Source organism: Maniola jurtina, chromosome 17 (genome assembly GCF_905333055.1).
Source record: "Maniola jurtina chromosome 17, ilManJurt1.1, whole genome shotgun sequence".
Classification (NCBI taxonomy): Eukaryota; Metazoa; Arthropoda; class Insecta; order Lepidoptera; family Nymphalidae; genus Maniola; species Maniola jurtina.
In genome coordinates, this window is record NC_060045.1 from 10,878,283 (window position 1) to 10,902,517 (window position 24,235).

At 36.9% G+C, this 24,235-nt stretch overlaps 2 protein-coding genes across 4 annotated transcripts; both read left to right on the top strand.

Moving 5' to 3' along the window:
- The first annotated feature begins 837 nt into the window (after window positions 1-837).
- On the top strand, window positions 838-14,132 carry LOC123874049. The gene is made up of 2 exons (XM_045919208.1): window positions 838-2,479; window positions 14,127-14,132. The coding sequence occupies exons 1-2, from the start codon at window positions 1,604-1,606 to the stop codon at window positions 14,130-14,132; spliced, it is 882 nt and encodes a 293-aa protein (XP_045775164.1). The 5' UTR covers window positions 838-1,603.
- Window positions 10,031-23,051, top strand: LOC123873823 (eukaryotic translation initiation factor 5A). 3 transcript variants are annotated; one of them, XR_006797775.1, is made up of 5 exons: window positions 10,071-10,206; window positions 14,989-15,233; window positions 18,458-18,659; window positions 19,797-20,404; window positions 21,226-23,051. XR_006797775.1 is itself a non-coding variant. In XM_045918894.1 (4 exons), exons 2-4 carry the CDS (start codon window positions 15,025-15,027, stop codon window positions 19,866-19,868), a joined length of 483 nt encoding a protein of 160 aa, XP_045774850.1. In that variant the 5' UTR covers window positions 10,031-10,140; window positions 14,989-15,024; the 3' UTR covers window positions 19,869-23,051. The 3 variants fall into 3 exon arrangements, 2 of the variants coding, with proteins under 2 accessions (XP_045774850.1, XP_045774849.1); XM_045918894.1 differs by having other exon boundaries at window positions 10,031-10,140; window positions 19,797-23,051; XM_045918893.1 differs by having other exon boundaries at window positions 19,797-23,051.
- The last annotated feature ends 1,184 nt before the right edge of the window (window positions 23,052-24,235 follow it).

Consider the following 24,235-nt stretch of genomic DNA (forward strand, 5'->3'; position numbering starts at 1 on the left):
TGGCTCCACACCCGTATTTAGGCGGCAAAATGGAGTTTGCGGACGCTGGAGTCGGCAAAATGATAATAATATGGTAAATGATTACATTTGGACGGTCTTTTGCGCAATCGCTTAATGGCGCGACGAGTCGACGACTAATGCTCTTAAGGAGAATTTATGCTGAAATTATTCCGTTGTTACCCTACTACGCCTAAGCATTGTAACCAAAAGTGGTAGTATGGTTTAAAGACAAATGTATTACTTACTAGAGAATGCCCGCGACGTCCGCATGGATTTAGGTTTTTAAAGATCCCGTGGGAACTGTTTGATTTTCCGGGACATAATGTCTATGTCAATTACATGGACGCAAGCTACCTCGGTACCTACCAAATTTCATACAAATCGGTTAAGCGGATGGGTTTTTAGGAATCCCGTGGGAACTCTTTGATTTTCCGGGATAAAAAGTAGCCTATGTCCGTCCCCGGGATATTAGCTAACCCTGTACCAAATTTCATCAGAATCGGTTAAACTGTTGGGCCGTGAATAGGTAGCAGACAGACAGACAGACAGACACACTTTCGCATTTATAATAAGTAAGTATTAGTATGGATAGTAAGTACTACCTACCTACCTAAGTACCTAAGTAGTACCTACTTATTTTACATTTTGTCCGGTGGTAGGTAGGTTTCAGCAGAAAGCAAACGAAAATTCGTCTTTGCTATGAAACTCAAATGTCAAAAGCAAAACCCATAAGTAACTAAGTAGGTACCTATCGGATTTTGTCCCCTACATAACAAGTCGTAAAAAAATTATAAAATGACGCCCACGGCTGGACATAACTCTCTTTTACACACAACACTGAAGCTGACATGTCTGAAAATCAGCTGTTTAATTTTAATTACAATTTTAAGTAAATTTACATTTAAATAAGACTACAATTATTGTAAAACAACTGTAATCAAAGTGTATTTTGTGATAAATCATAATTTCAATACCGATCTACTGCCAACCAGCACCAGTGAGACGGACTTGTGAGCGGTGTGACGTGATTCAATAACCTATAACGGACTTTTACCGGGGGAGTATCTGTTATTATTTTATACAACTTATTCAGTAATCCAACACTCCCTACACGATAGGTATTCGTACATACTCGAGAATCTCGAGACACGTCCCTCCACACACTTAGGCAAAACTTGTTCTCACTTTGCTTGACTTACAGTGGAAGTGAAGTTGAAGAATGATCTGTACAGTCTGTACCTACTGCCTCAGACAAAACTAACATTCCACTGTACACATAATGATTACAGTACGACATAGTCCACCTGAGTTAGGTATAAATAGTTATTAGGCATAGTGTAAGTCTGACTAAATTTTCCTATGGCCTCTTTATTTGTGTTTGCATCAAGTACCTACTTATTACTTGTTTAGTTTATTTTATGATATAGGTAATAAACCTAGTCAACATACCAGGAAACTAATTTTAACTTTTCTTCCTAGTCTATTAACTTATCTCACCTTTGTTATCTCGCTGTCTCTCATCCTCTCTCTGCTAGACTCCTAACACTTTCCATTTCCTTCACTTACATATATCTATTGGTGTGTTTCAGGTATATAGTACAAGATGGCTCCTATGTTCACCAGAAAAGCTGCCGCTCTTGAAGAACAACAGAAACTGAAAAATGCTTTACACGAAATAAAATCACTGAAACAATTAAATACCCAACTACTGAAGGAACAAGATGAAAGTGAAGCTGAGATGAGGATCATTATTGCTAGGAACTCACAGTTAAAGTCTGAACTTGCAAACCTGCACAACGCTCATACTTTGTTATCAGAGGAGCGCGACCAACTTCAGTTGGCAGTAGGGTCGTTCAATCAGTGCATACAAACTTATGAAGAGGCTCTGGGAAAGATATCTATGTTAGAGGATGAATTAAGCCAATCTCAACAGTTAATTTGTGACCTTCAGTCACAAATAGCAAGTTATGAAACACAAAAAACAAATAACTTGTATGATGAGCTGCTTGCTTCATCCTCAACAGCACCAGTGGTGACAATTGACCTGACCTGTGACAGCCCTTGTGCTGCTAATAATAAGCCACATTCAGAAACTATCCATTTAAATAGTCACAAAAAAATTAAAAAATACATCAAAATTGGTAAATTAATTAAAAAAACGAAAAAATTAATAAAATTTCAGAAATTATGTAATAAAAACATTAGGCTTAGAAAAGAACGTTCAGATTTATTAAATAAGCTCAATACATATTGTTCCTCACTGCAAGAGATGAGAGTTCAATATGAAACTGACGTTCGGAGTCTTAATGAGGAGATTCTAAAACTGGAAAACTCCTTGAAAACAGTTACTTCCCAGTACGAGCTGTCACAGAAACAGGTCGGTGAGCATATACTGGCCGCTGATGAGCTGTTAGCCTTAAGTAATTATAATATAGATCGTCTTGACTCTCTGATTAATAGATGTGAGTGCTCAAATAAGGTTCCGGACGAAATGCCAGTGGACAGTCAGTGTATAGGACAACAAAAAGGCTGTGAAAACAATGGTTCCTCGTTACATTGCCCTCAGCGGAAAACATTTGTTGTTTCAGATGGATTGGGAAAAGACTTTGGTCATTTAATAAGTAATAAATTACATCAAACAGTGATCAACATATGTAACCCAGGGGCACCATATGAATATATAATTGAAAATTTAAAAGGCTGCTGTTTAGATAAATATAGTACAGTTGTCTTGTTGATAGGTGACAGCATGCAAATAACAAAAAAACAAATTTTAAGAAGTTTTGCATACCTATTGGACCTACAAGAAAATACGGGTTGTAAATTCATATTGTGCACTTTTCCTTACTCTTGCACTTTAACCCCAGCACAAAATAGGTATGTCTATAAACTCAACATGCTTATTAATAATTTAAGTTTTGGCCATAGGGATTATATTCACATAATAGACACGAATAATTTTATAAAAAAATTTTCACTGACAAAGGATACAATGTACTTGCCCCTTAGTTATAAGAAACAAATAGCTACCTTGGTAGCTTGTAATATACAAGACACAGCTATTTTTAGCTTGAGTTCTTTTGAAAACGGTACATGTTGTACTAATAATATAGACCTAATTAGTAATACTACTAATTCCAGTTTTTTTACGTTGGATACAAACTATTATAATAGTTTGGATACAAATAGTTGCATGGACACTACTGTAAACAGTAATAAGATTTTAAACTAAGTAGTGCGACAACAGATAAGCTATGTAAAATCAATCTTGTACACCAAAATATTCAGGGCTTATCTGGCAAAGAACATGAGATAGAACTATTTATTAAAAAATTTGATATTGACATCTTATGCCTCACTGAGCATTGGCTCAATAGTTATCAATTAATAGTAAATTTAAAACATTATCAATTGTCAAGTGCGTTCTCTAGAAAGAAAGCTATACGCGGAGGGTCTTTAATATTAACCCGCAACAATATCAATTATAAAGAACGGAAAGACATTGTTAATCTTTCATTGGAACGCACTATTGAGCTGTCCTGTGTTGAGCTGGAGCGCTATATTGTCGTCTGCGTGTACCGACCCCCCTCAGGTGACTTTGTTCTGTTTGAGGACGTTATGGAAGAGGCCTTGAGGCGGATATGTAGGTCATCAAAAAAGATATTAGTTTGTGGAGACTTCAATATTGATATTTTGCTTCACACTTCTTTTACTGACAGATTACTCAATTTATTTAAAAGCTTTAATTTACAGAAAATTTTCAATGAACCAACACGGATAACTGCAAATTCAGCCACTTGTATAGATAACATTTTCTGTGACTGTAAGATTGTCGCAAAATCGATCATGACGAATCTAAGATCCGATCACTGTGGACAAATGATATCTGTTCCCAGTGATAATCAAGACATAACAAAGTTAATAAAGTATAGGCCAGTAACCACTAAAAAGGTAGAGCAGTTCAAACTAAAGGTTTTAACTGCTTTACCTAAACTTGACTTTACTCAGGGTGGTCCGGATGAACACTATAATGCTTTTTTTGATCTCATAAACTCTCAATTTAATTCTACCTTTAAAATTGTAGAAAAAAAACTGTTTAAAAATCTTAAATTTAGTGACTGGGCTACTGTTGGCATCTATAAAAGTAGAAATAAGTTGTTCGACTTGTATGCAGAAAAACAATATAACTACACTCCCACATTTGTTGAATATGTAAAAAATTATTCAAAATTATTCAAAAAGGTTTGCATACAAGCAAAGTCACTCTGCATAAAGCAAAAAATTATTAATTCTGATAATAAAATTAAAGCAGCTTGGGATATCATCACGGATGAAACTGGGAAACAAAAAGTGCATAACAATAAATTGGAGCTAAAAATTAATAACCGTATTATTGACTCCAGTATTGAAATTGCAAATACATTTGAGAATTTTTTCCAGAACATTCCAGTCATCACTACTAGTTCCCTTAGCTCTTCACCAACAGAAGCCTATGATCTTCTCAGGGCCAATGTCACTGAATGCGGTGTGTTGTTTAGGTTTGAATACGTTACTCCATATGACATTGTTAAAGTGTTCAAATCTTTACAAAGCAAAAAAACCGGAGATCTGTGGGGAATATCAGTAAAAATAATTAACAATATTATTGATATTATTGCGCCATATCTAGCCTTAATTTTTAATGAGTCTGTGGATACAGGCGCTTTTCCAGATCTCATGAAATGTAGTAAATTGATACCTCTTTTTAAATCGGGTAGCAAAAGTGACCCAAACAATTACAGGCCAATTTCAATTTTGCCAACACTGAGCAAGATATTTGAGAAAATCATGCTCAACCAACTGCTTCAGCATTTCAATTTTAATAAGCTACTCCATTCTGAACAGTATGGCTTCACTAAAGGTCGATCAACAACCGACGCGGCCGCAATGCTGTTAAAGCATATATTCAATGCGTGGGAGGGGTCACAGAATGCCATTGGTATTTTCTGTGATTTATCCAAGGCATTTGATTGCGTTGAGCACGAGACTCTTTTAGTTAAATTGAGCCACTATGGAATCAAAGACACTGCGCTTGGTCTCATTGCGTCCTATCTTAGTGATCGTATTCAAACAGTATGTGTGAATGATGTGAAGTCATCCGGATCAGCCTCACTAATGGGTGTTCCTCAAGGCTCTATTCTAGGTCCTTTCATGTTCTTAGTATACATAAACGATTTACCATATGTAGTCCAAAATATTTGCGATATCGTACTATTTGCTGACGATACGTCTTTGATTTTTAAAGTCGATAGAAATAAGGACAATTTTGACGATATAAATGGTGCCATATCTCAGGTAACTCACTGGTTTACTGTAAATAATCTACTTTTAAATGCAAAAAAAACTAAGTGTATTGAATTCGCACTGCCCAATACCAAGAACACAAGTAACATTAATTTAAGGATAAATAATGATATTTTGAAAATAGAAGAGACTACTACATTTTTGGGGATAACCTTAGATGCGAAGCTGCAATGGGGCACCCATATATCAACTCTTGCTGGCAAACTAAGCTCTGCTGCTTACGCGGTTAGAAAGATTCGACAATTAACTGACGTGGAGACCGCAAAGATAGTATATTTTGCTTATTTTCATAGTATTATGTCTTATGGAATCTTAATATGGGGTAGAGCGGCAGATATTGGGAGAATTTTTGTATTACAAAAAAGGGCAATACGCGCAATTTATAACTTAAAACCACGCGATTCACTTCGAGAAAAATTTAAGGAAATAGGTATCCTTACCGTAGCCTCTCAATATATTTACAACAACATAATTTTTGTAAGACAAAATATTCTTAGTTACAAGAAGGTTGGCGATCTACACAACAGGCTGACTAGACACCGTAACAGGCTTGCGACTCCTACGCTCCGTCTCAGGAAGGTCCAAAAGTCATTTGTGGGAATGGGTATAATCTTCTATAACAAAATTCCTCAGTCAATTTTGGACTTGCCTTTACACAGGTTCAAAAAATCTATTAAAAATATGCTCTTGAGAAAAGCATATTATACTATCGAAGATTATGTAAATGATAAAAAAGCGTGGATTTAAACTTCGATTCGCTCCAGCAATGCGCAGGACTTCAATTGCTTTTATACATGGCATAATATTGTATATCAAATCTTTGAAAAGAGCAACCGCCGAGTTTCTTGCTGGTTCTTCTCGGTAGGAAAGGCATTCCGAACCAGTGGTAGATGCTTTTGACGATTCGAAAGAACTTGTAAAAGTCTAATTGAATAAAAACATTTTGAATTTGAATTTGAATTTGAATTTAGGGATTTCCACACGCCACTGTCTTACGCCGCCGCGCCTGAACCCTACACGGTTCAATACTTAGGGTGCTACTAGAACGCAATGTATTGCAAATAAAACATCTAACTGACGCTACAGTTCAACGAACGTTGCGTAGAGAGGTGCCGTGGGGTCAATGCCACGTCGTAGGTGGGGCATTGATCCGAGTTTTAGCTACCTACATTGTGGATTTGAAAAATACTAAATCACTATAAGTAACTTCAAAATATAAGGCAGATGGTTATTGGTTGTGTTTAGTCAGTAAGTAAGTACTTAGGTAGGTATAATAAAGGCAATTTTTTGTTAGCGTTCTAATTAGACCCCCTATACCTATTTCCCTAATTAGGTGCCCTAAAATTGCGTGGCGCCTCGATTGTCCGTTTTCTGGGGTACCTACCTAGATATCTACTACTTATTTACTTTTTACATCGAAGTTATTTCGTTTTTATCGCCTCGGGTTTATCGTTTAAGCTGTTACATATTTAAAGCACATTTCCCGTCTACAATGTTTCTTACGTCTTTATCGTTGTTTTGTTTCTTCCTCTATAAATCGTATAGGTCTGTAAGTACCTACTTATTAAATAGTGGAGATTTTATAAAGTAGGTACCTACCTAATCTGACTTAATCCAAAGACAAGAAAAATACATGGAATGCAGCTGGAACACATGAGAGATATCCCTGAAATATGCATACGTAAATAGGTAATTTAGATAGATAGATAGATAGAACACTTTATTGCACACAAAAACACATGTAAAGGATCACAACACAGAAAGAAGAAAACAGAAAAAACAATTGTGTGCAAAGGCGGCCTTATTGCTTGGAGCAATCTCTACCAGGCAACCTTTGCTGAAAGGAGAAGTGCTAGTGTTGGATAGTACCAAGTCGCAAGGAATTTTTAAAAAGACTTATATAAGTATCTTAGGTTATTTAAGTAGGTATATGGCAGGAAACATGGACACCAGAAGGGACCTAAGCGGTTCATAACAGATAAGATCTCAGTAAAGGTCACTTTTCCAGAAAAAATAATTTATACTTACTTATTTAATATTCTGAACCTACCTTGATATTATGGTTCGACCTATTACCTAGGTTCCAATGGTAGGTAGTTAGACTTATAAAAACTTAATTAAGTAATATACCTACCTACTTTGTAAAACTCAAAAATCATACGTCTAATTTTATTATTATTAGCTTGGTGTTACGTGTTATTAACAGGGCTCTCTCCGTCACTCGTTTCATACAATCGTAGTTCCAATTTCATTTGAATATTAAGCAGCCAAAGTCCATGAAATTTTGCAGACATATTCTAGAAACTAATATCTGTGTCTGTGGTGTTTTAGATTTTTCTAAAAATATGTAGTTTTAAAATTACAGGGGCTCAAAGATTTGTATGTAAATTTTTAAGACCGCGTAACTTTGATACCGAATATTTTAACAGAAATCTGGAAAACCACAGACACAGATATTAGTTTCTAGAATATGTCTGCAAAATTTCATGGACTTTGGTTGCTTAATATTCAAATGAAATTGGAACTACCTTTGTATGAAGCGAGTGACGGAGAGAGCCCTCTTAATAATTATCTTATAATAATTATGATCTAATCTTGTACCTATCTAAGTCACAATGCCTATTACCTAGGCAAGTAGGCACAATAGTTGCTAGGATTAGGTAGGTACTTAGGAGAGTGCGTGCTAGCACTAATCTAATATATAAATATGTAACATATTATTATATAGAATCTTACATCACACAAATTAACTATGATACAGATAAATAAAAAATAACATTAACTACGAAATAAAAAAAAATAAGGCAAAGGCAAGCATTAAATTAATAGAGCAAATCGGTCCGTAATGACCCGTGCCATATTACAAGACACAAATCTACAACAAAAGCGAGGCGACCGCAAGGGTTTAAAAGCTTTCTTCAATAAATCACTGGGGGTTGAAAAAACCCCCGCGTGGGGTCGCCACAAAAGAGATACAATTACGCAAGCATTGATGTAGTTATTATGGGGCGATTAGGTGTTCTCGCGAGTCATTCTGCCGCTATTACTTTCTACGTCTTGTAACTTGCAGAGTTAAATCTCAGATTATATTGGTGGCATATTTAACCAGTCGCGAAGCTGATTGCTGAAGTGAAAATGCACATAGCTCGAAGATCTAAGTACTTATAACCGATAGATTGAGGAACCGATAAGTCCTTGAAGGACGACATTAATTGTAACAGACGGCTACGGAAGACGATTGTAATAGCTGTCTATCACACTAAGTAATTTTAGAGAGCCTGCCATACTGATATTTTTTTAATTTGTCGCGCTTTTCCAGTCTCTACTTTCACTAGCCTGACTCTAGACATACAAATTCTGTGAAAATTTAAACTCTCTAGCTACTTATTACCTACGGTTCACGGATGATGGAATACACAGCCTGCTGACAGACAGGCAGACGGACGGACAATGGCTAGCAACAGGGCCCGTTGGTACCTACCCCTTGGTTACGGAACCCTAAAAACGAGAAGACCAGTGCCAAATCACCTGCGGCCATCCAATAGGTACCTATATTAAATCTAATATGTATAGGTATATTCAAATGAGTGTTCCAAGTTTATGCTCACGAAAAAATAGTAGAACATGGAAAATAGGTTACGCCAGCCACATGAGGGCATAATATAGTATAAGCTACCACATAATATTATTAGGTAGAAGTTCTTCCCAAGCGGTCTCCGTGGCCGAAAGCAGCTTGGAGGACAGGATCAGCATCATAATCAACCCATCGTCGCGGGCTCACTACTAAGTTCCCGTATGTAAAAAGTACTCTATGCTACTAAGTAAGTTTATGTAGGTACAATGTACCAGCTATACTCACCTACAAGCTTAGTACAAGGGATCGAGTCCCTGTGAAAAAGGACCCCGAATGGGTTCGAATGGGCTTACATTACCAAATACGTGAGTAGGTATATAGGTGGTGGTGGTGGCAGACTTCACATACTTAGTTACCTTTGAGAATATTATGGAGAACTCTCAGGCACGCAGGTTTTCTCATGATGTTTTTCTATACCTACTATTAAAGCAAGTGATATTTAATTGCTGACGCATATAACTCCGAAAAATTGGAAGTGAGTATCCGGTACCGGTGAGTATCGAACCCCCTACCTCCCAAATAAGAGGCAGGTGTAATATTAACCACTAGGCTATATGTTTTTGATGTAGTAAGGAAGTTACTAGCGCCATCTAGTGTAATAATGTGAAACATACAAAAATTCTTATAATGGAAAAGTTCACAGCGAATTAAATAACAATATTGATAATTTTGATGTAATAAAAGATAAACTTTGTATTCGTTCATATTTATATTTAAATAATAATTGAGTTTTAAAAATTTCCAATTTTATTGTCTATGTTCATAGTTTTTATAATCTATAATTTATGTGGCGGTGGCCGGTCCGCGTCAATCAAATGGAGTGCGCTGCCATCTTGAGGATATACTCATAAACTTAACTGTCGGTACAGCAGTATTAAAATATTTGCTAAATTAAATTAAACATTACTCTATAATTTAAATGGATTCTGCGATTATTTATTAAAATGAAGTCTGATATAAACTAATTGATTTTTTTAAGATATCACACATGGTATAAAGTTTCTAATAAATCGATTTATCCATTTTAGATATTATTATTTATATATCCCGCCAATAAACGGCGGCTATTTGGCCTTGTTGTGAACCCCGCGACAGGAAGTGAGTGATGAAGGTGCTACGCAGGCGCAAATTGACCTTTCGGTTGAAGAACCCGTCGGTCACATGTGAGTGTCGATAAATACCTTAGTTTTATCGTGATTCTGCTTTCAATAGTCCTAATTACTATTTTCGTAAGTATTTTCTATGGTGAATATAAATATGTGAAAACAGCGCATTGTAACGGTGTGAAATATGTGAAAAATTCAAAGTTAAACTATAACGCGGCGCCGGCACGTTTGACAAATCTGCTATTTTCCTTTCATGATAATGAATTTGCGTGGAAAAATGTGGTTAATGCTTTTGTTTAACGATTTAAACTAAGCACTTTGTGTGTAGCGAGGACGCATAGTTTTTATTGATAAAAGTTATTCAGTGAGTATTCATGAACACAATATCAAGATGTCTCTTTTAAAAGGCACATGTTCGAATACCACACGGCCAGATGTCATACCTAAATCCTGGTATCGAGCATGACTATGTTTTTAGCTTTTCGGGTGTTTATCTATCTGTAATATTTACTTACTATCATCTTTTCCATTTTCATACAAAGGTTTTCGCGTCGATGCACTAGGTGGGGTTAGGACGTCTGGATTTTCGCATACACCTAATATTTTCGTGTAGATAACGAATACAGGCGTGACTGAATGTCTGCAGTGCCTGATTTATATAAAAGTGCGTTTTGTGACAATATCCACCATATCAGTCTGTGTTTTGCTTAAATTTTACTATACTTTACCTTAATGCAAATGTATATCTTGCCCTTTTCTTAATAATTCATATAGAAACGTGTGAACCAACATATGACTCATGGTTTTAAAATAATTTGTGGCTTTAATTTGTTACTTTCACTTATCTGTCATAATTTGCAACATTTTAACAACACATCAATGTTGCATTGCATATAAAAGTGCTGAAAAATCAATGGCAAGACATGCATTTCTTCCATTATTCATGACACATCATTTATTAAATCATTTGAGGAGCACATACAATGAAAACCTATTGAATAATCCAGTATATTCATCAAAATCTGTGTATACCCTAGGCATATGGTCTATAATTATGCTTCTATCTTTTATCAGTATATTTTGTGCATATTGCCAACTTACAAAATTGTTCATAATAATTCATAATAAATTTGAGTAATATTTTTAACCCCCGACCCAAAAAGAGGGGTGTTATAAGTTTGACGTGTGTATCTGTGTATCTGTCTGGCATCGTAGCGCCTAAACGAATGAACCGATTTTAATTTACTTTTTTTGTTTGAAAGGTGGCTCGATTGAGAGTGTTCTTAGCTATAATCCAAAAAAATTGGTTCAGCCGTTTAAGAGTTATCAGCTCTTTTCTAGTTTTCTTGTAGAAAAGAAGGTTAGATAACCGTTAGGTTCTTAATATTATGTCAATTGACTTTATGTCAAGCTGTCAAGATGCCTTCACTTGTCGGGGGTGTTATAAATTTTTAATTTACACTTGTGTTAAGTGTATTTAAAAGGTCCAGAGTTCAATCCTGGGCACGCAACTCTAACTTTTCGGAGCTGTGTGATTTAAATAAATACTTATTGAGATATCTTTAGCTTTAACTGTGAAGGAAAACATTGTGAGGAAACCTGCATGCCTGAGAGTTCCTCAAAATATTCTCAAAAAGGTGTGTGATGTCTGCCAATCCATACTTGGCCAACATGGCAGACTATAAATAAATAAACTATGACTGAATCTCTTTACATTCAATCTAAGAAGAAACCCTTGCTCAGTAGTCAGTCGTCATCAATATTTTGTCTAAGCATAATAATTTGTTGCTTGTCGCTAACTAGTATTGGTAACTTTGTAGTGAAAGCCTTATTCAGCTAAAATTTTGTCTGCAGTTTTGGTCAATAATATGGGTGATTCAACACAACACAGAATTTACATTAGTAAACTTTAACAGCAACTAACATTATATAAAAAGTTTTAAAAATGAAAATTTTAGTATTTAAACTGTTGTAAGTCTGTCCGTCTATACCAATATTATAAAGAAGTAAGTTTGTAGGAAGTAATCTCTGGAACTACTGAACCAATTTTGAAAATTATTTCACCAGTAGAAAGCTACATTATTCCTGAGTGACATAGGCTATAATTTTTTTTTTTTGGAAGAAAATTAGAGATCCTTATGAAAACTAATAAGCTATCTGTGCAAAGCCAGGGTGGGTCACTAGTTATAAATATAGATGATCCCAGCTCCGCCATTCAGGTATTATTTGATTATTTTCATTTCATGTGAAAATAATGCATTAAACACAGATTGGCTGACCCTTGCTATTGGATTTCCCTGTTACTAGTTTTTTTGGGAGGACAGATACCTAGTCTATTTTCATCTTCAAAATGGAAACATCTGTCAAGATCAGTTAAGCAATGATGCTGTGAAAAAGTAACAGACAAGCACACTTTATTGCACTATTGATATTCTAAAAAACTTATCATCATCAACACATTGCTGAACTATGAGCACAGTTCTCTCAGAATAAGAGGTTTAGGCTAAGTGTACATTGGCTGATTTCACTAAACTTTGAGAACATTTTGTACAATTCTCAGGCATTCGGGTTTCCTCACTATCTTATCCTTTACACAAGTGTAAATTAAAAATTTATAACAGCCCTGACAAGTGAAGTTTACTGTAACTAGAAAAGAGCTAATAACTTTCAAACGACTGTACCGATTTTCTTGGATTATAGCTAAGATCGATCAAGCAACCTTTCAAACAAAAAAAACCTAAATTAAAATCGGTTCCTTAGTTTAGGAGCTATGATACCACAGACAGATATACACGTCAAACTTATGACACCCCTCTTTTTGGGTCAGGGGTTAAAACAAAGGATATTTAATTGTACATAACTCCAAAAGGTTAGAGCTGCTTGCCCAGAATCATGCTCCTGAATAGGGTCTGGTCAAAAACAGTGTTCCTGTGGGAATTTTGAAAAACCTGTCTGTGTGAACAGTCACAGGCATCGTCTCGTATAAATCTTGTATGTTAACAATCTTCCCTTTTTGAACCTCATTTTAAAGTTCACTGACATCAGAGGTCAATAACCTTTCTCACTTGCTCAATGTAAGTCACATTATTCATGATGTATGGTTAATGCCAAGGTTGTAATTATTAGAGGATATTATCAGTTCATTGTCAACTCTTGAAGTTGTGTAAACAACATGTCAATAATATATTAACACAATCATATTTAGATAAATTGAGTTTATTTCTCTTATTTGTTAATCTCACATCCCCAGACCTGGTACATATGGATGTACTGTACTGGTACGCATTCATTTTCAAAAATTATTTTTGAAAAAAGGTGGCACCATGAGAATTCTTGCATTTGTATTCATTTTAAATAGGAATCAGGTTTTTTTTAAATTAATTTATATCTATCCAGACTGATTTAAATGTTCAGAACTAATAAATAATTAATTATAAGAGTCAAATTATTATTATTTATATAAACTAAGCAGGTTTCGCTGATGCTATGTCAGAAGTGCTTCGAGTTTTCCAAATGTTTATCCAATCTATTCTTGAACTGGGTAACAGAGCTTGACATAACCACATCCTTGGGCAATTTATTCCATATATCAACAACTTTGTAACGCTGAATATTAGTACATTTGACACAGGTAGCCCTAAAGTAGCCCTATTTTTCTTGGATTTTCTGTCACCATAGCCTAATAATATTTGACATGTCGTCGATTCAGTTCAAACCTAGAGTTAACTCACTCTAGATCACTCTGACAGTAACCACAACCTGTTAAAAAAACTATGGATGATGACTACCAGTCAAGTCATAGGAGCTTGTATGAGATTCACAGATGTGACATCCTAACATTTGACGTAATTTGACATACTTTTTTAGTGAAATTGATAATTTAAAATAGTTAGCAAACTTAAAACTACCAGCGAATGTGGATTTTACGAGTTTTGGAAGACCCTCTATTTAATAATTACTAAGAAATAATTTATTTTTGACCTTACTATTGCTATTAATTTAAAATTTGACTATTTCTTTAAATTTTTCATACTGATAACCAGGTGTGATTAAGTATTAAGTTTAATTTGAGCCCATAGAGTCGCAAGTGCAGTGTGTATACTGTCCTTGTGCTGCGGGTACTCAGAAATAATACACCAGTTCCGACTATGCGTCTCACTTCACAACTGTGACCTGGGATCACCGTACAGGAATACAAAAATGTACTTTTTGGGTAACTTTACCACTGTGTGTTTGATAAATCATATTAATATTACATAACAAAGGAAGTACCAAATACTGTCACAGATTCTTTTGTTGTCTCTCTGCTACTTGCATCGATGGCTACTTGACAAACTTTCAAACATTCCTTTGAGTTGCAGAAGTTTTTTAGGAGTCTATCTTTAGTTGCTATTTATTTATTGCAAAAATTTATGTGTACATAAAGTGAAGTTTATATATTTTTGGAAATCTATACTGCCAAATATGGTGAGCATATAGTAAAGAGAACCATAATGCTATATAATTTAATATAATGCAAAAAACTGCAGTACAATGATTACATTCTTTATTTATTTATTATTATAAGGTACGCCCACAGCATGTTCACAAAACACTTAAAAATACAATAGTCTTATTCAGTGTGACACACCACTTACGGGCACACACAACTCATGCAGGTAACACAATGTAATATACATGACCGATCGCATAATATTAGTACATAATAAATTTGGAAAAATTATATAGCTCCGAAGGATAATAAATTCTCATTATTGATTTGAGAGGATAATACTTATTATTTATTAGGAAAAAAAAGTCATGGATAGTAACCACAACAATATAAAGTAGAAGCAGTTGATACTGCATGAAGTTGTTGTTTTGTAGAGCAATAATAATTACAATTACAACATCTTTTGCCACCAGATCACTCCACACCGTAGGTAAAGCACCGCACACACCATGGGTGACATCGAGGATACTCACTTCGAGACCGGGGACTCCGGCGCCTCGGCCACGTTCCCCATGCAGTGTTCGGCGCTCCGCAAGAACGGCTTCGTCATGCTCAAGGGCCGCCCCTGCAAGATCGTCGAGATGTCTACCTCTAAAACCGGCAAACACGGCCACGCCAAAGTGCACTTGGTCGGCATCGATATATTCAACGGCAAGAAGTAAGTTCACGTCATTACCTAACAACAGCTTCGTCCAACTCTAGGGCTGCCACTGCAATATTATCGATATGTCTACATCCAAGACCGGCAAACACGGCCACGCCAAAGTGCACTTGGTCGGCATCGATATATTCAACGGCAAGAAGTAAGTTCACGTCACTACCTAGCACTGCAGCTTCGTCTAACTCAAGGGCTGCCCCTGCAAGATTATCGATATGTCTACATCCAAGACCGGCAAACACCGCCACGCCAAAGTGCACTTGGTCGGCATCGATATATTCAACGGCAAGAAGTAAGTTCACGTCACTACCTAACAACAGCTTCGTCTAACTCAAGGGCTGCCCCTGCAAGATTATCGATATGTCTACATCCAAGACCGGCAAACACGGCCACGCCAAAGTGCACTTGGTCGGCATCGATATATTCAACGGCAAGAAGTAAGTTCACGTCACTACCTAGCACTGCAGCTTCGTCTAACTCAAGGGCTGCCCCTGCAAGATTATCGATACGTCTACATCCAAGACCGGCAAACACGGCCACGCCAAAGTGCACTTGGTCGTCATCGATATATTCAACGGCAAGAAGTAAGTTCACGTCACTACCTAACACAACAGCTTCGTCTAACTCAAGGGCTGCCCCTGCAAGATTATCGATATGTCTACATCCAAGACCGGCAAACACGGCCACACCAAAGTGCTCTTAGTTGGCATCGATTTATATTCAATGGCAGGAAGTAAGCTCGTCGCTCAAGGGTTGCTGCTGAAAAGGAGTGTTATACTTTGACATATCGATTAACATTTTAAGTATGCCTACAACCATATAAACCACATCTCATCATAAAATCATGCGAGCCCATAGAGTCGCGAGTGCGGTTTCGTACTGTACTCGTGCTGAGGGTACTCGAAAATTGAACGCCAACCCCGACTATGCGTCTCATTTATACGACTGTATATTGGGATCACCGTACAGGGGCACAATCATATCATCATGGTCAACTGATAGACCATACTACTGGACTTAGGGTCTTCCACATGTCTTGTAGGGACATCCACACGCCACGGTCTTGCGCCACCTGAATCCAGCGGCATTTATATTATCACAGCCTTTTTTGTACAATAGTGTTTAAATTAGTTGGACATCAATTTTTTTTTAAATTCAGATACAAGTTAGCCCTTGACTGCAATCTCACCTGGTATGGTTGTAAGTGATCATACAGTCTAATATGGAAGTGGGCTAACCTGGAAGGGGAATGGCAGTTTTTATTAAACCCATACCCCTTTGGTTTCTACACGTCATTGTACCGGAACGCAAAATCGCTTGGCGGCACGGCTTTCCTGGTATGGTGGTAACTAGCCACGGCCGAAGCCTCCCGCCAGACCAAATTGTACTGACCCTAAATAGTGAGCAAGTGAAGACTATGGTTAAGATTTCTATATTTCTAGTTCTTAACATGATTCTTTATAGTTTTTAATGGAATAGGCACTATTACATAGAAAATAGCATAATGGGCGAAATATAATATAGATCTTGCGTATGCAAATATTCGGTTTGACGCATATTTAAGACGTGGCATATTTTGCCGCATAACAGCTCATTTGTTATTCATGTTAATTGTACACCTACTTCTAGACAACTTGTGTTTGTCTTTGTGGTGTACTTAATGTAAGAACTTAGTCTGCATTTTTAATGATGACTAGTTGACTAGCTGGATTGTTGAAATATTGTTGAATTTAATATTAATAGGTCACTGAAAATAGAAATGTGTTTTATTCAAATAAACTTACTAAATATTAGACTTGCAACGAATAGTATATTCGGCAGTATACCGAATACCGAATATTCGGCGAGGCCCCTGACCGAATAGCCAAATATTAGGCAAAAGTATTCGGCTGGATTTTTTTATTAAATTGGATTAAATTATGTACCTGTTTTATATACCAATGACTACTTAATAAATGATAATAAAAGAAATGAGAACCTTACCCTTCTAAATTTTTGATTACCACAATAATTCAAATACATAGAATCCTCCATTTTTCCAATTCAGAAGATGATTATGTACCTGTGTTATGCACCAATGACTACTTAAATGATTAGAACAGAAATGAAAATATGAATATATACGTAATCAATCGATTTTAATTTTTCATTTTACCAATTATTTCTCTATGACAAAATATATTATTTAAGTATTCGGTATTCGGCCGAATAATATGTAGATATTCAGTATTCGGCCGAATATAATAAAAGCAGCCGAATAGGCCGAATACCGAATAGTAACCGAATATTCGTTGCAAGTCTACTAAATATGCTTTAAATACACTTACAGGATTTATGCATATTCACATAAATCCTGTAAGTGAATATGAAACCATGTCGAATTGGGGCTGCGATGCAGTAGCTTCACTTGTGCTATAAGACCTACTTACCTGCCAAATTCCATGATTATAGGTCAATGGGAAGTACCCTTTAGGTGTCTTGACAGACAGATAGACAGTAAAATGATCTTATAAGGGTTCTTTTTCCTTTTGAGGTACAGAACCCTAAAAATATTTAATTTTTTCAAATTCTTTTTTCAAAATCAAAGATTTGAAAAAATTAGTTAGTACAGGTGAACCCAAAACAAGTCTCATTCGAAGACGAGACTTATAACTGCGCCATGTACAAAACCAGAGCTCAGCGGGGCTTGTGTCCTTGGCTGTACCTGCACAGGCTGCAATGTTGCAACTTCAGGTTGAACTAAGTACTTGTTTTGCGATCATTTTACGGTCAAGCGAAAATTTTCCCAAAAACAGCAAATAGAAGAATATAGATCACTAGAGGATGCCCGCGACTTTGTTCGCGTGCATTTAGGTTTTTAAAGATCCCGTGGGAACTGTTTGATTTTCCGGGATAAAAAGTTGCCTATGTCCGTCCCCGCGATATAAGCTAACCCTGTACCTTTCGTCAGAATCGGTTAAACTGTTGGGCCGTGAAAAGATAGCAGACAGACAGACAGATATACTTTCGCATTTATAATAATAGTATGGATCATGCTCAACCCATCGTCGGCCCACTACTGAGCACGGGTTTCCTCTCAGAATGAGAGTGCCATGCTAGTCCAACGCGGATTGCCAGACATTATAAGGAATTTATTGGATACTAACATGTTCATTCAATTAGGCTTAGTATTGCCACATTTAAATTCCAAATAACTGAGTAAAATGTTTTATCTCAATCCCCAGATACGAAGATATATGTCCCTCCACCCACAACATGGACGTGCCCCACGTGAAGCGTGAGGACTACCAGTTAACTGACATTTCCGATGACAACTACCTTACACTGATGGCCGACAACGGCGACCTGCGCGAGGATCTCAAGATTCCGGAGGGCGAACTTGGCACCCAGCTTCGCACTGACTTCGAACTTGGCAAAGAGTTACTGGTGAGTCACCAATGACTGTCTTTCCAGTTTCATATGATGATCCAATCAATACCAATCGCAGAAAAATCTACTTGTGAGTTTAACATCCAAAATGAATAAACAACAAGTGTAAATTAAAAATTTATAATGCCCCCGACCATTGAAGGTTACAGTAATAACTTTCAAACGGCTAAACCGATTTTCTTGGATTATAGCTAAGAACACTGGATCAAGCCACCTTTCAAACAAAAAAAACTAAATTAAAATTGGTTCATTAGTTTAGGAGCTACGATGCCACAGACAGATACACACGTCAAACTTTTAACACCTTTCTTTTTGGGTCAGGGGTTAAAAAGGTCCCCAAGGGTCCCTTTTTACACTACTAATAAACTGTTATCGAAATAATGTGTGAAAGTTCGAGTATAGAGTCTCTGACACATTCTTTAGTGTGTTGGTGCTAAATCTACTCGTAAATTATAATTCTACCCTCAACCTGGGCTACTGCTTATATTGCTAGCTATATGGATAATTTGGATTAGAAGACATTCTCCTGTGATAATCAATTACTGAAAACTAGACAGTTTTATTTATTTATTTAGAATTCATTATTGCACACACAAACATATTATTATATGTACATATACAGAAGAAACTATACATGAGGGTGCAAAGGCGGTTTTATTGCTAAAGCAATCTCTTGCAAGCAACCTTTGTTGGAAGAAGTAAATGACCAGAACAAGGAAAATAATTGACAAATTATTGAATATATAAATTATTTTTCACAAAAATATTTTTCCACAGATATATTACTCTATAAAATATTTGATATTTATGCCTTGTGACGTCATTAATCGCGTTCGGTACTGGGTGACGTTAGCGAAAAATCTATATTTTTTGAAAATATTTTCTAGAGACCCTATTGTGTAGTTAGTGTAATTTTGAAATGAAGCCGTCAATGTATAATAGTAATATATAATTGACTAGCCGATCCCACACACGCGCGCATACACACACACATATACACATATACACATACACACACACACACACACACACACACACACACACACACAAACTTTCGCCTTTATAATATTAGTGTGATTGAAAGTATCTCTAGGTTGTACCAGAAATCTTATGGGTTATTTTTCCTTATTCCAGTGCACCGTGCTGAAGTCTTGCGGTGAGGAGTGTGTGATCGCAGTGAAGGCAAACACGGCTCTCGACAAATAAACCTGCAACAGCATTTATAGGGTTATAACAAACATATAATTTTTTTACAATCAAACAACTCTTACATAAATGTAAAACATAATATTATGTATAATTTAACTTAAAATATGACTGTTTAACGCCGGCCCGGCATCCGCGTTCGCACGAACCTCAGTGGCAGTTCACGAAAATTAGGAAACTTGCAACAAAACGTCGACATTTCACCTAAACTGGCAGGCGTCAAATGTTACCTATATTTGACGCTAGGTAGGCTATGAAACGACCGTGCCACCAACTTGTGGTTCCAGCCAACCAATCAGTTCAGGTGCCGGCGTCGCTAGTGGAGAATTTTGTATTGATATTTTATGAAATTCGAGAAGAAATGGCAATAAATTCTTTCTACATACGAACATTTAAAATAGCTTAATTATATATCAATACTAGCTGATACCCGCGCGACTTCGTTTGTGTGGATTTTGCAATGGCGGCTGACGCGGCTCTAATTCCAATCGCCCACCTGAACAGATAAGTTGGTGGCACTGTATCTTTGATTTCACGTCACCCTAGCCTTGACATATGTCGATTCGGGATCGAAAGCGAGGGTTTCCTCACTAGTTCACTCTGCCTCACTGGCGATCTCTGCGAACATTCAACTGATAGTGATGTGGCCGGTAGCAATAAAGCTTGCAGAAGTCTTTCCGCAAGAAGTTTCGTAACTTTCCCCTGGAAAAAATTGCAGAAATTGATTTGCAATGCAAATGACTTGCTAGAGATATGATTGCCAGTTTTATTGCTTGTGCACACTAAAACTAAATAGGGACTTAATTTATTGCGAACTTAATATAAATATAAGTTATCAGTTATGTACACATCCCATACATAAAAGTAACCGAATCTTACAAATGAACTGTTAAAAAAGTGTTTTTCATGAATTTTTGTTATGTTATTTTTAAAAAATCGATTTTAATCGATAAGCGAAGTGGCCATTGACCCAAGTCGAATAAAAGCATAAAAGGAAGCAAGTAAAATTTTAATTTATTTGATATTATATAAAAATAATATATGAAAATGGATGTTGTCCTGTATGCGTTCCTATATCATTCATCTGATTGTGATGAAACTTTGTACAGTTGTTGTTGGCGCTTGTAGGGAGGTTTGTGACATAGTACAATCAACGCATGCCGGGCATCGGCTGAAGTGTCACCAACTTATCCGTTCAGGTGGCAGCGTTAATTTACGAAGAAAAACTTTTTACACTGCGAGGATTCAATCAATATAGCTTACTTATATTGCAATACTCGTTGCTGCCCGCGAGTTCGCGCGGGTTTTGAAATGGCGTCTGACGCGGCTCTGGTTCCAATGTTGCCCACCTGAACAGATAAGTTGGTGGCTGTAGTTGGAGCTCGGGTGTCGCGTCGGCCGCCGGAACTTCTCGTTTGTTTTGTTTTGTTTGTTCTCTTTTCGCTTCCTCCGTCGTTTTACGTTGCGAGCCGCCGAAAGGAAAAACTTGAACGGTTTCAGACTATCGTTTTTTGTGCGCGTTTGAAGGTCGGACCGTATCAAAATATTTCAATCACTTCGTATGGTGCATGCCGCACTAGAGTGAAGCTGCACAGCCGAGTCGCGGCATAGAGAATATTGTGCTGTAATACGGTCCGACCTTTACGCTCGTTTTGGTAAAATTACACTCGCAACTATATACGCTTCTAGTATACCGAACGAGCGTGTATGAGCTCATTCCGGCATGTTCGCTCAAACCAGTGGGTCAGTCGGTGCCAAAATATTAGCGTATTTCTTGCGTATACAAGCGTAAGTGCGTCTAAAGTAAGTCCAACGAGACGAGAATGTAAACAAACTGACAATATTGTGTAAGAGAGATAATAAGCCCCAAGCTCAACGGTATAGGAGCGGACTGATATCCGAAAGGTCGACGGTTTAAACCCCACCCGTTGCACTATTATCGTACCGCCTTGCACTTTACGCTTAATTGGAGGGGAAAGGGGAATGTTAGTCATGATTGACATGGTTAATAGTCTTTAAAAAAATCTCGCTTTTGCATGTAACTTAGTAACAGTCAGTTTACTATTTTTTATCTCGTCTTGTTGGCTTTACTTTACGTTCCTGCGAGATGTTGCGTGAATAAAGGCGCACGCATACAGGCGTACAAAAAACGCTAATCTTTAACCGCTCGAGCGACATTGGTGTGAACTCCAGTGTGGTGGATATAATTGTTTTACACGGGGCCCGCGCGGCCCCGCGAAAAGACGAACGCAAACCGGAAGTTGTTTACCATACTTTAATGCTAAATTAATTAAAACATTAAAAAAACCAAGAAGAAAATCAAAAAAAAGTTTTAAAAAATACAAAAAAAAATAGAAATAAAGAGAAATTCTTGAATGTGGGTGTGTGATTGATTGTGGTGTTCGCTGACTTGCGCCGCTTGCTTTGGCATAAATAAACACAGCATATTCATTCATTCATTTCACTGAGTCCATAATGTAAGTTTTAAAGTTTTAAAATGTGTCTAAATGCGGAATTTTTATAGCTATAGTGTGGCGATTGCAATCATTTTCGACAGACTGATAGTTTTCTTTTACTATTGGCTAAAATACAGTTTTAGTAAGACTGCCTTAAATTTAGCTAATAACCATTGCGATGATCGCAATATATAGATAGCTACTTTGCTTCGAGACTAGTGGGTTAATCTATTAAATTAATCATCTAAAAGTTTTATTAATGATCATCACTATCAATCGTTAGACGTCCACTGCTGGACATAAGTATCTTATAGGAACATCTTTAAATTTGTATATACCATAATAATTTGACAGACTAAAATCTCGAAGTTACATCCATACACCTAAAAATAATAGATTTACTTCAAAACTTACAATAGGAGCTCAGAAATGCAGACAGCTTGTTATTTGACTGTCATTGAAAAATGTATCTTCCGTACATGACAAAAGGCTCAGATTTGAATGAACGAGCTGTGACGTCCTAAAGCGGTGCAGCGCTGGTCAACGAACTCCTTTAGTCCTTTGACGGCGTGCGGGTAACGCCGCGTACCCTTCGGCCAACACTTGCCATCTGTTCAAATGACTCCGTTTCTATATCAAAAATATCATAATATATCCTATGAGGCGCTCTACCTACATGAGTAAGTGGCTCGCAGCGATTCAGTCATAACTCATATAGTATCAACTATACACTCATAATTTTATTAAAGGCATCTAATCCGTGACGAGTCATTGAGTTTCCGATATTAGTTGTGCTATTTCACGAAGACCGTTTGGTTAAGTTTGTGTGAGTGCACACGTACACATTGTTATAGTGTGCACTGTGCGTGTCGCTCAGTTTCAACCGTGACGCCGTTAACGTTGCGCACACAAACGTTAACGCTAATTGGTACATTCACTACTACAACCATGGCTGAGCGGTCATCGTGAAACAGAACACCTGTTCGTCGTTATACTCAAATGGCTAAAATAAACAATAATTAAACAATCCTGTCTGTAACCTGTTGATAAGTAAATTAATTATTATTAACGCCCCTCATGTTAATTATTATTAACATGAGGGGCGTGAAAAAATATGGTATGGGATACCAGACCAACATAGTGACCAATTTCGCCGCGCCGTCGAACGGCTATGCCCAACATCTGTTCAGAATAAATCCATGTGGCTCCCGTCTGATATTACCATGATCCCGCCTGTCCACGTTTCAGTACAATAGGTGAGGACGGGAAGGACACACTGGTTAAATACTTTTGTTTTCGGGCACTGAGGAATTGGCGAATGTGTAAACACAAAATAGCTGAAAGTAATATGTTTCAATATGAAGCTACAATAATACCTGTTAGTATGCCAGGCGCGCTCGGCCCCTGGGCCCGCATATGTGAACTTTAATGCGTTTCCAAGTGTTGTTATTAAAAATAAAGGCACGTTAAAATGGAACGGAGGGGACATCTTGCCGTAAACGTTAGTGTTATTAGAAAAACAGGGGGTAATTTAAGGGGGGTCTTAAAAGAGTTAATGGGGATCCCTAAATTGGGCTTGTATTGAATGTTGCTAACAACAATTCGAACAAAACAAAATTCGTGCAATATTTTGATTGCAAAGGGCCTATTGGAAAATGGTCCATCAGGCCACGGACCACATAGGAGTATAATATACGGCTTCGGTCGACACAAGCCAATGTGAAATTGGATTTACTACAAATCCCAGCGACCCAATAAGCAGACATCCACGGAACCTAAAAAATATATGTCAAAATGAAGCTAATATTCTCCGCTTCTTAGGAGCTGTTGTATCTATGACAGTTCCTATTTTACATTTTGGCACGGTATATACAACCAACTGCGGGCACCGTGACCCTCACGGCCTGCCGT